This window comes from Pristis pectinata, chromosome 24, assembly GCF_009764475.1.
Source record: "Pristis pectinata isolate sPriPec2 chromosome 24, sPriPec2.1.pri, whole genome shotgun sequence".
NCBI classification, from domain to species: Eukaryota; Metazoa; Chordata; class Chondrichthyes; order Rhinopristiformes; family Pristidae; genus Pristis; species Pristis pectinata.
The window spans coordinates 13,818,199-13,830,724 of record NC_067428.1 but is presented as its reverse complement, the minus strand read 5'-3'; the positions used below and the strand labels follow the sequence as shown (position 1 = coordinate 13,830,724).

At 47.9% G+C, this 12,526-nt stretch overlaps 2 protein-coding genes across 4 annotated transcripts in view; one reads left to right on the top strand and one right to left on the bottom strand.

Moving 5' to 3' along the window:
• sppl2 (signal peptide peptidase-like 2) overlaps positions 1-7,578 on the bottom strand; it is a 35,641-nt gene extending 28,063 nt beyond the window's left edge. For both annotated transcript variants that reach the window (XR_007958103.1, XM_052037497.1), the window contains exons 1-3: positions 7,328-7,578; positions 5,113-5,232; positions 2,746-2,928 (exon numbers count right to left, since the gene is read on the bottom strand). Coding sequence is in view for 1 of the 2 variants with exons in the window: in XM_052037497.1 (XP_051893457.1) it covers positions 2,746-2,928; positions 5,113-5,232; positions 7,328-7,495 (471 nt within the window). In the remaining variant the exon portion in view is untranslated. The remainder of the gene's footprint in view (positions 1-2,745; positions 2,929-5,112; positions 5,233-7,327) is intronic.
• On the top strand, positions 7,516-11,595 carry lsm7 (LSM7 homolog, U6 small nuclear RNA and mRNA degradation associated). 2 transcript variants are annotated; one of them, XM_052037499.1, is made up of 4 exons: positions 7,516-7,647; positions 8,153-8,243; positions 9,757-9,828; positions 10,493-11,595. In XM_052037499.1, the coding sequence occupies exons 1-4, from the start codon at positions 7,642-7,644 to the stop codon at positions 10,633-10,635; spliced, it is 312 nt and encodes a 103-aa protein (XP_051893459.1). In that variant the 5' UTR covers positions 7,516-7,641; the 3' UTR covers positions 10,636-11,595. The 2 variants fall into 2 exon arrangements, with proteins under 2 accessions (XP_051893459.1, XP_051893460.1); XM_052037500.1 differs by lacking the exon at positions 7,516-7,647 and having other exon boundaries at positions 8,147-8,243.
• Positions 11,596-12,526: the final 931 nt, after the last annotated feature.

Sequence of the window (12,526 nt, the reverse complement as noted above, 5' to 3'; positions counted from 1 at the left end):
TTTCTCAAAGGATGGTGGAAGCAGAATCCTTTAATATTTTTAAGGCAGGAGTAGATAGATAATAAGCAAGGGAGTGGAAGGTTACCATAACTGGATGAAAATGTGGTGTTAAAGTTACAAGTGTATATACCATGACCTTATTAAAACGGCAGAGCAGGGTTGAGGGACTAAATGATTTAGTCCTCCTGCTAATTTGTTTGTCTGACATCACATTTCCTCAATCACATCAACTGAATAGAATGGCGCAAAGAATTGAGGAACACTCCCAATCACCCCACCCAAGAGGAGATCAACATCCCACATCTCAAATTTAATAAATCCAAGACTTCACAGCCAACTTCAATGCTGAGGCTCAATGTTGATCCTTTTGGTGAACCACCATCCACATCACAATATGGATGATGCAACCAAATCTTCTTCAAATGTTGAATAAGGCAAACACCTATGCGTATCTAAGCATCAGGCATAAATGGTGAAGCACATCAGCTCCAAGTGTCCCCTTTGTTCTTTCATCACGAGTCTAGAGGACACCACTGATGATGGTTAAGCTTGGACTACCTAAACAAGATATTAGTTTGTAAAAGTTTCTTAAGGCTCTTTCAAAAAAGAGTGGTTGTTGACGGGTCATATTTTGCATGGAGGTCGGTGACCAGTGGTGTGCCTCAGGAATCTGTTCTGGGACCCTTACTCTTCGTGATTTTTATAAAGGACCTGGATGAGGAAGTGGGGGGATGGGTTAGTAAGTCTGCTGATGACACAAAGGTTGGAGGTGTTGTGGATAGTGTGGAGGGCTGTCAGAGGTTACAGCAGGACATAGGTAGGATGCAAAACTGGGCTAAGAAGTGAAAGATGTTCAACCCAGATAAGTGTGAAGTGGTTCATTTTGGTAGGTCAAATATGATGGCAGAATATAGTATTAATGGTAAGACTCTTGGCAGTGTGGAGGATCAGTGGGATCTTGGGGTCCAAGTCCATAGGACGCTCAAAGGAGCTGCACAGGTTGACTCTGTGGTTAAGAAGACATACGGTGTATTGTCCTTCATCGATCGTGGAATTGAATTTAGGAGCTGAGAGGTAATGTTGCAGCTATATAGGACCCTGGTCAGACCCCACTTGGAGTACTGTGTTCAGTTCTGGTCATCTCACTACAGGAAGGATGTGGAAGCCATAGAAAGGGTGCAGAAGAGATTTACAAGGATGTTGCCTGGATTGGGCAGCATGACTTATGAAAACAGGTTGAGGGAACTCGGCCTTTTCTCCTTCGAGCGATGGAGGATGAGAGGCGACCTGATAGAGGTATATAAGATGATAAGAGGCATTGATCATGTGGATAGTCAGAGGCTTCTTCCCAGGACTGAAATCGTTGCCACAAGAGGACACAGGTTTAAGGTGCTGGGGAGTAGGTAGAGGAGATGTCGGGGTAAGTTTTTTACTCAGAGAGTGGTGAGTGCGTGGGATGGGCAGCCAGCAACAGCGGTGGAGGCGGATATGATAGGGTCCTTTAAGAGACTTTTGGATAGGTACATGGAGCTTAGAAAAATAGAGGGCAATGGGTAAGCCTAGTAATTTCTAAGGTAGGGACATGTTCGGCACAACTTTGTGGGCCGAAGGGCCTGTAATAGTGCTGTAGGTTTTCTATGTTTCAGTCATAGAGTAATCAGGTATGGAAACAGGCCCTTCGGCCCAACTCATCCATGCCGACCATGGTGCCCACCAAGCTAGTCTCATTTGCTCACGTTGGGACCATATCCCTCTAAACCCCTCCTATGCATGTACTTATCCAAATATCTTTTGAATGTTGTTATTGTACCTGCCTCAACCACTTCCTCTGACAGCTCATTCCATATACGCATCACCCTCTGCGTGAAGAGGTTGCCCTTTGGGTCCCTCTCACCTTAAACCTATGCCATCTAGTTTTTATTTCCCCTTCCCTGGGAAAAAGACTATGTGCATTCACCCTATCTATGCTCCTTATGATTTTATACACCTCTACTATGTCACTTTTCAATCTCCTACATTCCAAGGAATAAAATCCTAGCTTGCCCAACCTCTCTCTATAACTCAGGCCTTTGAGTCCTGGCAGCATCCTCTTAAATCTTCTCTGCACTCTTTCCAATTTAGTGTCTTTCCTATAAGAGGGTTACCAAAACTGTAACACAATACTCTAAGTGCTGTCTCACCAACATCTTGTACAACTGCGTTTTAATATTAAACTACAGATGCAAATCCAACAATTTGTGTCTATTATTAGGGCACAAAAAATGTAAAGATCAGTTCCTTATTTTACCAATTTACAAAGTGTACTATAATAAAAACAGAACATATTGGAAGTGTCATTAACCCGAAATGTTAACCCTATATGAAAGAAAGTGAAATTGGTCATCTTGAAACAGCCTGTTAAAAGGGGAATTCCTTACTAACTCTCATGGCAGCTGAAACCCTAATTCAGGCTGAGTTTGGAACAGAAGCCCTGTCATCAGCCTTAGGACTCCTCTAATGTTCCCTTGGGAAATGATGCAGCAACAGATACACCACTGCTAAAAGAGGGGTGGAAGCAGACTTAAGGACAGGTGTACAGGGTTCCTGTTCTTTATTGTTAAGTAACTTTTGCCATTGGACACCTAATGTGACATAGCACATTTAACAAGAGGCAGTCTCCAGCTTAACAGGTGTCAGAGTGGCGTAAAGTTACTAATAGCCACTTTCAGCTCAACCGGATCAATTTTATTCTCTAATTTTTCTTACCAGGCTCTCTCTGCTGACAATGAGCAGACCCTTGGCTCCATTGATTTGTGCAAGTCGCACTTTATCATAGAATGTACAGTTCCCACGCATCACCATAGCAATTCTGTTGTTAAATCCTTGTAGGGGCACATCTGAAGGTGTGCACAGCACAGAAGATGTCAAGTCTTGGACCTGCAAGAGAGACTGAAAAAGAACATAATTTTAGATGCAGGTTAAACAGACTGTGGAAGATGTTTTCAACTGGAGAGAGTGCAGAAGAGTGCCTGGACGCTGCCTAGATTAAAGGGTTTTAGTTATGGGGAGAGATTGGATAGGCTGAGCTTATTTTCCCTGGAGAAAAGAGGCTGAGGGGGTGATCTGATAGAGGTATAGAAAATTATGAGAGGCATAGAGTAAATAGTCAGAATCTTCTTCCCATATCAAGAGGGCATAGTTTTAAAGTGAGAGGAATGAGATTTAAAGGGGATTTGAGGGGAAAGTTATTTTAATTATGCTGAGAGTGGTTGATATCTGTTATTCACTGCCAGAGGAGGTGGCACAATCAGATACAATCAATATGTTTAAAGAGATATTTAGACAGTGCTTGAATTGGCAAGGTATAGAAGGATATGGACCTAATATGGATGAATGAGATCAGTCTAGATAAGGTAAAAAAGGTTGCATGGATATAGTAGGCCAAAAGGCCCATTTATTTGCTGTACAACTTTATGACTAGAGTTGTCCTGATGCAGGGTCTTGACCTGAAACATCGACGATTCTTCTCTCCTCTCTCCCCCCACTGTGCCCCCCCCCAAACTGCTTGAATGCTGAGTTCCCCCAGCAGGTTGTTTTTAACTACAACTCTATGACTATTTCTGGAATTGTATTTTTTAAAATAAATATTTATATTAAAATATTACTACTACTAGAACAATACAATAAAGGTGAGTTACATATGCACAATCCCAAAATTAACTCTCATTGTGTGCTGTGTAGGAAAAAAAACTGAAATAGACAATTGTTTCCTTCACTTTTAAAACACAGAACCTTTGACTAGGACAAAGAGGATGTTTCCATAAGAATCAGATACTCTATGGTACTTTGCTTAACTAGGCATCCTTTATACGTGAGCTAGACAGTGGGCATCGACATACTGCACAACAGTGAAGATCACTATAATCAAGCTCAAGAAGGTAAGAGTTTTACCAAGGGCTTTCAGATAGACATCATTTTCACCACATTCTGAGGCAAATCAAACATCCCATCTGATTCCTCAAATGAGATCAGCTGCTGCTGCAGGAAATAACTTGGCACTTTTGTGTTTGCACAACTCAATAATTATTGGATAAGCTTAAAACCACATGGTTATATTTTGTTTATCTTTTCTCCAGTTAATTGACAAAGTCCTATATAGAATTGAACTCAATGGAAATATAAACTCACCCTCTAGTTTATGAATTCTTTATAAATTGTGGACAGTTTGCACAAGTAATTTGCTTACTTTATAAATTGGAGAGAAATGGACATCAAACAGCTGATGAATAATATAAATCAAGGTCATTCTTAAAAGGGAAAGATATCAGCAGAAAGCTAAGCAGAAGTTTTCTGTTGTTGATTGTTCTGCCATTATTATTTAAGCTATTGGATTCATGCAGAATCAAGTTGAATCCATTCAGTGACATGTAGAGCAGAGAAAATGGAGGCTGTAACACACAGTCTGCTGGAGGAACTCAAAAGATGGAGCAGCATCGGGTCGGGGGGGGGGGGGGGGTGTGGGGTGAACTGATGACATTTCAGGTCAAAACCCTGCATCAGGACCACAGCTCCCTCTTTCACTGTTCCCCAGCTGTGGTTTCTACTACTCTTCTGCACCTTGTGTCACCAAAATGGTGGCTGTGACTGAAACCTTTCCAGTGAAAAACTGAACAAGATGATAAGGAACCTGAAGGAACAGGAGGCTTCGGACATTACACTTTAATGGAGAGATGACGCATGTAAAAACCATCTCCTTTTCTGAGCGTTATGACAATTCAAATATACTTTGAAGTAAGCTTGAATTTGTTTTAGATGTCAAGAGCATTTCTGAAATGTAACACATTCACTTAAACTAGAAGCCTGAAACACAATCTTATGGCCTTGCAAATCAGCTGACTTTCAACTCTGCCCACATCCAATCCTGGAGTGATAACTTCTGACTACACTACTCTTGTAAGCAACACAACAATGAAATGACAGGGGTTAGAGGCTGCACAACCAGCCCTGGATTCCCTGTCAGGGGGGTTTTAAGGTACAAGAATCATACCTGGGACAAGCAGCCAAGGTGAGTTCCAGATGCACAAGATGTCACCCACAAGGTGTAACACAAAATGTTACCCAATCCATACTTACTGCTTTACTGAGATCATGAGGTAAATATGCCCAGGAGGGGTTGAACTGGATACAATAATCCTTTGCGTTTCCATGCTCCTTTTCAGACAACACGTGGACCATCCCATACTCAGACAGCACCTGCATATTTCATGGCAAAATGCATCACACTGGCAATTCCAAATATAGAAAATACAAATGATGTCTGCTATGTTAAACCCAAACCTGCTACTAGATCATTTGCTGAAAAAAAACAAAAGATAACTAAGTAGAATTACTCCCTTCACATATCTCTACCTTCTTAGATTAATAGGAATTTTAAGTTCTAAATTTACAGCAATCAAGGTTACATCAGTTATGGCATAAACAACAAAAGCCAGTATTTGCTTAGAGAAAGAATAAATACAAATAGATAAATTAAAATTGGTGACAATTAACATTGCCAAAAGATTACAGTAAAGGAGGAGCAGGCTAGGAGGGACAGGTGGGGATGCAGTGGGGGAGATGGGGGTTTAGGGTGGGCGTGGGGGAGACCACTGACTGGGGGTGGGGGGTAAAGGACACGGACAGGGGGTGGGGAGAACGGAATGGGGGGTGGGGGGTGGGAGGACACGCACTTTTGGAACGGGTGGGACACGGACCGGGGGGGGGAGGGGGTGGGAGGGGGGGGGAGAGGTGGGAGGGGGGGGGAGAGGGGGGAGGGGGGGGGAGAGGGGGAGAGGGGGGGAGAGGGGGGGAGGGGGGGGGAGAGGGGGGGAGGGGGGGGAGGGGGGGAGGGGGGGGGAGAGGGGGGGAGGGGGGGGAGGGGGGGGAAGAGGGGGGAGGGGGGAGGGGGGGGAAGAGGGGGGAGGGGGGAGGGGGGGGAAGAGGGGGGAGGGGGGGAGGGGGGGAGGGGGGGAGGGAGGGGGGAGGGAGGGGGTGAGGGGGGGGAAGAGGGGGGGAGGGGGGGGGAGGGGGGGGAAGAGGGGGGGAGGGGGGGGGAGGGGGGGGGAAGAGGGGGGGAGGGGGGGAGGGGGGGAAAGAGGGGGGGAGGGGGGGGAAAGAGGGGGGAGGGGGGGAAAGAGGGGGGAGGGGGGGGGAAAGAGGGGGGGAGGGGGGGAAAGGGGGGAGGGGGGGGAAAGGGGGGAGGGGGGAAAGAGGGGGGGAGGGGGGGGAAAGAGGGGGGGAGGGGGGGAAAGAGGGGGGGAGGGGGGGAAAGGGGGGGGGAGAAGAGGGGGGAGGGGGGGAGGGGGGAGGGGGGGAGGGGGGGAGGGGGAGAAGAGGGGGGAGGGGGGGAGGGGGAGAAGAGGGGGGAGGGGGGGAGGGGGAGAAGAGGGGGGAGGGGGGGAGGGGGAGAAGAGGGGGGAGGGGGAGAAGAGGGGGGAGGGGGAGAAGAGGGGGGAGGGGGAGAAGAGGGGGGAGGGGGAGAAGAGGGGGGAGGGGGGGAGGGGGAGAAGAGGGGGGAGGGGGGGAGGGGGAGAAGAGGGGGGAGGGGGGGAGGGGGAGAAGAGGGGGAGGGGGGGAGGGGGGGAGGGGGGGAAGAGGGGGGAGGGGGGGAGGGGGGGGAAGAGGGGGGAGGGGGGGAGGGGGGGAAGAGGGGGGAGGGGGGGAGGGGGGGAAGAGGGGGGAGGGGGGGAGGGGGGGGGAGAGGGGGGAGGGGGGGAAAGAGGGGGGAGGGGGGGAAAGAGGGGGGAGGGGGGGAAAGAGGGGGGAGGGGAGGGAAAGGGGGGGGAGGGGAGGGAAAGGGGGGGGAGGGGAGGGAAAGGGGGGGGAGGGGAGGGAAAGGGGGGGGAGGGGGGGAAGAGGGGGGGAGGGGGGGGAAGAGGGGGGGAGGGGGGGAAAGAGGGGGGGGAAGAGGGGGGGAGGGGGGGGAAGAGGGGGGGAGGGGGGGGAAGAGGGGGGGAGGGGGGGGAAGAGGGGGGGAGGGGGGGAAAGAGGGGGGGGGAAGAGGGGGGAGGGGGGGGGAAGAGGGGGGGAGGGGGGGGGAAGAGGGGGGGAGGGGGGGGGAAGAGGGGGGGAGGGGGGGGAAAGAGGGGGGGAGGGGGGGGAAGAGGGGGGGAGGGGGGGGGAAGAGGGGGGGAGGGGGGGGGAAAGAGGGGGGGAGGGGGGGGGAAAGAGGGGGGGAGGGGGGGGGAAAGAGGGGGGGAGGGGGGGGGAAAGAGGGGGGGAGGGGGGGGAAAGAGGGGGGGAGGGGGGGAAAGAGGGGGGGAGGGGCGTGTCCTCCCCGGCCGACCGCCCGACCGACCGACCGACCGACCTGCGGGAGCTGCAGCGCGATCAGCAGCAGCCGCGCTCCCAGCGCCATCTTCCTGCTCGCTCCGCCCGGCGCCCCTGCGGCGCCCACACCCCGGCTCGAACCGCCCGAGGGCCGGGAGCAGCGAGGCTCGGTAACGGGGGGCCGCGGCCTCCTGTCCTTCACGTTCATCGACGTGTCATCGTGCTGCCGGTCCCCCGAGTAGCGAGTGCGGCGCCGCTGACGGGAGCCGGGCCTGCCACGGGCCGCCGGAACTCGGCGCGCCGGCGGGGTTAAAGGTCTCCGCGGTTCGGAGGTCACAGGCTGCCGGCGCGGAGATGGCGGTGAGTGAGGCGGCTCGGGAAGGGCCCTGGTCCGGCCCCGGCGGGCTGAGGAGGGTCCCGGCCCCGGCGGGCGAGGAGGGTCCCGGCCCCCGGCGGGCGAGGAGGGTCCCGGCCCCCGGCGGGCGAGGAGGGTCCCGGCCCCCGGCGGGCGAGGAGGGTCCCGGCCCCGGCGGGCGAGGAGGGTCCCGGCCCCGGCGGGCGAGGAGGGTCCCGGCCCCCGGCCCCCGGCCCCGGCGGGCGAGGAGGGTCCCGGCCCCGGCGGGCGAGGAGGGTCCCGGCCCCCGGCCCCGGCGGGCGAGGAGGGTCCCGGCCCCCGGCCCCGAGGCGGAATACTGCTGGCGGAATTGAGCGTTAAAGCCGCCCCAGGCTGTGGAGTGAGCCTGGCCTTGGTCTCGTTGTATCTGTCCGAGCGCCCGGCTGTGCTGCGTGTCACCGCCGCGGGTTATCAACCGCTCGGCCTCGTTCTGTTTTTCCGCCTCTGACAATTCTACGCCTTTCAATGCAGGACAAGGAGAAGAAGAAGAAGGAGAGTATTCTCGACCTTTCCAAGTACATAGATAAAACTATCCGTGTGAAATTTCAGGGAGGGCGAGAAGGTACAGTTTGTTGATTTGCTCGTGTATAACTTGTCTGAAGTAGTTCAACATGTACAAAAGTTTGTGGCAGAGGGTGAAACCTGAACCTTCGTCCTGGCGTGGTTGAGGAAGGGAAGTTTTGGCTGCTATGAATTAAATGGGTTGAGTGTTGGGGTCGAATTGAGTCGAGTCCAGATATATGGCATGGATGGAGTCAAGATCTTCCAACTTATTCCTGATGGCAGTAAGATATTTAAATTCAATTTCTATTGAAGATAATTTTAACGTCTACGTGGATAAAGATAATATATAGACTATTTGGTCCAAGTAGTTGGTTGTCGTCACATCTTCTGTCAGTCCTTATCTTTCAGTGTAACCTTTTCCCTTTATATGGCTATCTATCATCACTTTAAATGCATCGAGAGACGTGCGTTTAATCACTCTTTGTAGCAACAAATCTCAAGTTCTCTGAAATCAAATGTAATGAAGTTTCTTTTGAGTTGCCTGCTTGATTTCTTGATTCCTCTACTTTTCCCTCTAGTTGAAGCATTCTCTATTTTATTAAAGGTTTCAGCATTTTAAAGCACTCTTGGTTTAGCATTTAGTCTAGCTTCTTCAAGATAAAAGGTAACCAGTCTGCTTACTTGGTAACACGTGCCACAAAACTGTCAGGCAATGACCATATCCAACAAGAGAGTTTACCACCTACTCTTGGCATTCTGTGACATTAGTCTTGCCAAGTCTCCTGATTACTATTGACCAGAAACTCAGCTGGACCAGCCACATGAATGCTGTGGCTGCAAGAGCGGGCCAAAGGATGGGTATCCTGTGGTGAGTGATGATACCCCAAAGCTTTTCACCACGTACAAGGCAAAAATTAGGAGGGTAATGTCATAGCTTCTCCTTGTCTGGATGAATGCAGTGCCAATAATTCTCAAGAAGCTCAGTGTCATCCAGCACAAATCAGCCCACTTGATTGGCTCCCCATGAACCATCCTAAACTTTAATTCCTTCCACCACTGGGTCAGTGTCTATATTGTGTACCATCAACAAAATACACTATTTATTCAACCAGGCTATTTTGACTGTACCTCCCCAACCCTTCACCTCTCTCACCACGAAGGATAGGGGCAGGAGATGGATGGGAACACCACAACTTGGATTCTTTTCCTAATTTTACACCATCTTGATTTGGAAATGTATTGCTGGTCCTTCATTGTCACTATATCTCCCTATCCAATTGCACTTTAAGAGAAGGACTGTAGAAGTTCAAGAAAATGCTCATCGCCACTCTCTCGAGGGCAGTTAGGAATGGGTAATAAATGCTGGTTTTTATGCCAGCAATAGCTGCATGCTGTAAAATGAAAGAATAAAAATAATTATGTTGAAATGTGTTTGCAGAGAATATGCCCATTCTGTAGTTCTATTCAATTTTTATTTAAAACCTCCTAATAGGAGGCTGTGTTACCTGAAAGTAGAATGGCTAAAATGGAAGTATGATGTTGGTTGGCATAATTATTTTTCTCTTTCACAGCTAGTGGGATTTTGAAAGGGTTTGACCCGCTCCTCAATCTTGTATTGGATGGAACTATAGAGTATGTGAGAGGTAAGGTAATATTACTGGCTTTTATAATAAAACTTGCTGTAAAGAATCCACATCACAAAATCATTTAAGGGTGCAGTATATTCTGCTGCTGCTTCCTTATGAAAGTGTAACTCTGATCCTAGCCAGATCCTAAAGAAGAGCTCTGAGTTCCTCTTGGGGAATGTCATTCCATTTTATCACCTAAGCTTCAAGAACATAAGCAAGTTAGCTGAGAGAAGATCTCTGTGCAGGAGAAGGAATGGATGTGCAAAGTATGTTGCTGAATCTTTGTAAGGTTTTCACTGTTAATGAGGTGCCAGCAATTGGAACCAGATTCATATAGATGTGTAACTTGGGAATCTTAAGGATACCTGGATGCTGGCATCTAACACCAGTTCATTTGGTGTTACTCTTCGTAGCAGAATAAAGGGAGCTTGACACTAGTTTTTTAGCCTAAGCCAGCAGTGAATGCCAGATGACATTGGTGCTTCAGATGATGGTGTACGGGGCTGGGAAGAACTAGCATAGCTATGCTGCTTCAGTGAAATGTTATAACTAATTTTCCTATTGAAGTTCAGGGGGTTACGTTTCCTCTTTAATTTGTCCAGTATGTTCTATGCCATGTTTTGTGTTGTAAAGGTGGATGTTTAGGAGCTAAAGTATAAATTGTGCTAATGACTTTCAGATCCAGATGACCAATACAAATTGACTGAAGACACACGCCAACTTGGCTTGGTTGTGTGCAGAGGGACTTCAGTTGTTCTAATCTGCCCGCAAGATGGCATGGAGGCCATTCCAAACCCTTTCATCCAGCAGCAGGATGGTTAGCTTGGAAATGTCTCATCTCCAGATCTCAGGATTTTGATGTAGTTGGTTTTATCCATTAGCCAAAGCTGATGTGTTTGATAGGTCTTATAATATCACCAGCACTGAGAGGTTTCTAAATGTGCTAAACAGGACAAGTGGTTTGGGTGGCAAGCAAGAGTTTGCACTCTTCTTTTTCATATACAGATTAACTTATTGCCAAGTTATGTATTAACAGTACTGGTTCTATTGCCAGTAATCTGAGAAGTGGTGTATTTTCACATGGCAGTGGTCTGTAACACAGTGGAACTAGCTCCCAGAAATGAAGCTCAGCCAGTGCAAACGAGCAAAAAAAAACTGCAGATTTTGCAAATCTTAAATAATAGCAGAAAGTGCGTAATACTTAGCAAGTCAGGCATCATCAGTGGAGAGAGAAACAGTTAATGTTTCAGATTGATGACCTTTTTCAAGGTCATTGTCTAAAACATTAACTATTTTTCTTTCTCCACAGATGCTACTTGACTTGTTAAGTATTCCCAGTATTTTCTGTGCTTTATTTCAGAATACTGAGCTCCCTCTGGCACTGGAGTCGTAACACACTGCAAGCCCCAGCTGGATCTACCCACAACAATCACTAGTGAAAGACACTTTTGTTACAAAAAACAGCTGATTTAGAAACCTGCAGTTTTATACTTTTCATTTACATTGTTTATTTAAAATGAACCAACACTTCTGGAGTTGCCTTTTATTTTCTCAAGCAACTTTTACTCTATTCCTTTTTTTAAAAAAAATAAAACTGTTGAATAGTTATTCCAGATGTTTGTGAATAACATTTCAGTAACTTGTGTTGGGAGTCTTGCATAGAAACTTCATTTAATGTAAGTCTCTTTTGAGATTTGGTTTGTTCCCTTGTTTACTTTTTGAAGCTGGACGTGGATGTTAAACGTTGTCCAATGTGTACAATAAACTCTTGTTTTTCCAGTATTTGGTAGTGATTCTGCTTTATTTTGTCTCCAATAAAAAGAATTTGTTGTAGTCAAAGGGTTTTAAAAACATCTCAACAGAAGAATGGATAATGTTTTACATTTGAACCAATGTTTGGAGGTTGTCACAAGGATGGTTAATGGTCTGTGAAGGTCTCTGAGAATGCTGAAATAAAGAGAGATTGGTAACAACTTTATATTTAATGCTTAAGAAGCATTTAGAGAAACAGGGAAGAGAGGGATATGGATCACATGCAGGCAGATGGGATGAGTTTAGATTGGCATTGTGGATGGTGCAGCCATGGTGCGTTGAACCTGCACTGTACTGTTCTATGCTCTCTTATTTAAAGAGTAAATCTGTGTATTGATCACAGAATTGTGAATCAGGAACTGTTTTGAGAAGTCATTGGTGGTAATTAAACTGTAAAATAGGCATACCTATAGACCGAAACTAGACCTTCAATGACATAAAGGAACAATGCTGAAAAGTTACATTCTCAATGGGGAGTTGTTTGGTTTTGCTGGGAATGAAGGTGTTGAATGCCTCATAAATTGAAAGTGACAAGATGGCATCTGTCTGTAGTGAGACAAAAAACATTTGGTACACTCTGAAACATCTCCCGTGACATCCAAGTCCTCAACAGTGGACTGAAAAGCTAGCTGTTACAATGATAAATTGACTCTATAATAAAAGATAACTAGAGGCCTAGGTTAAGACACCAACATACCTATGTGCTGAGACTTGGTCCTGAGACCGACATGGGGAAACTGTCAGAACCAACTTCTAAGACAGATTCTGCAGATACTGGAATCTGTAGCAACACACACAAAATATTGGAGGAACTCAGCAGGTCAGGCAGCATCTATGGAGGGAAAGAAACAGTTGACATTTTGGGTTGAAACCCTTCATCAGGACTGGAAGGGAAGAGGGC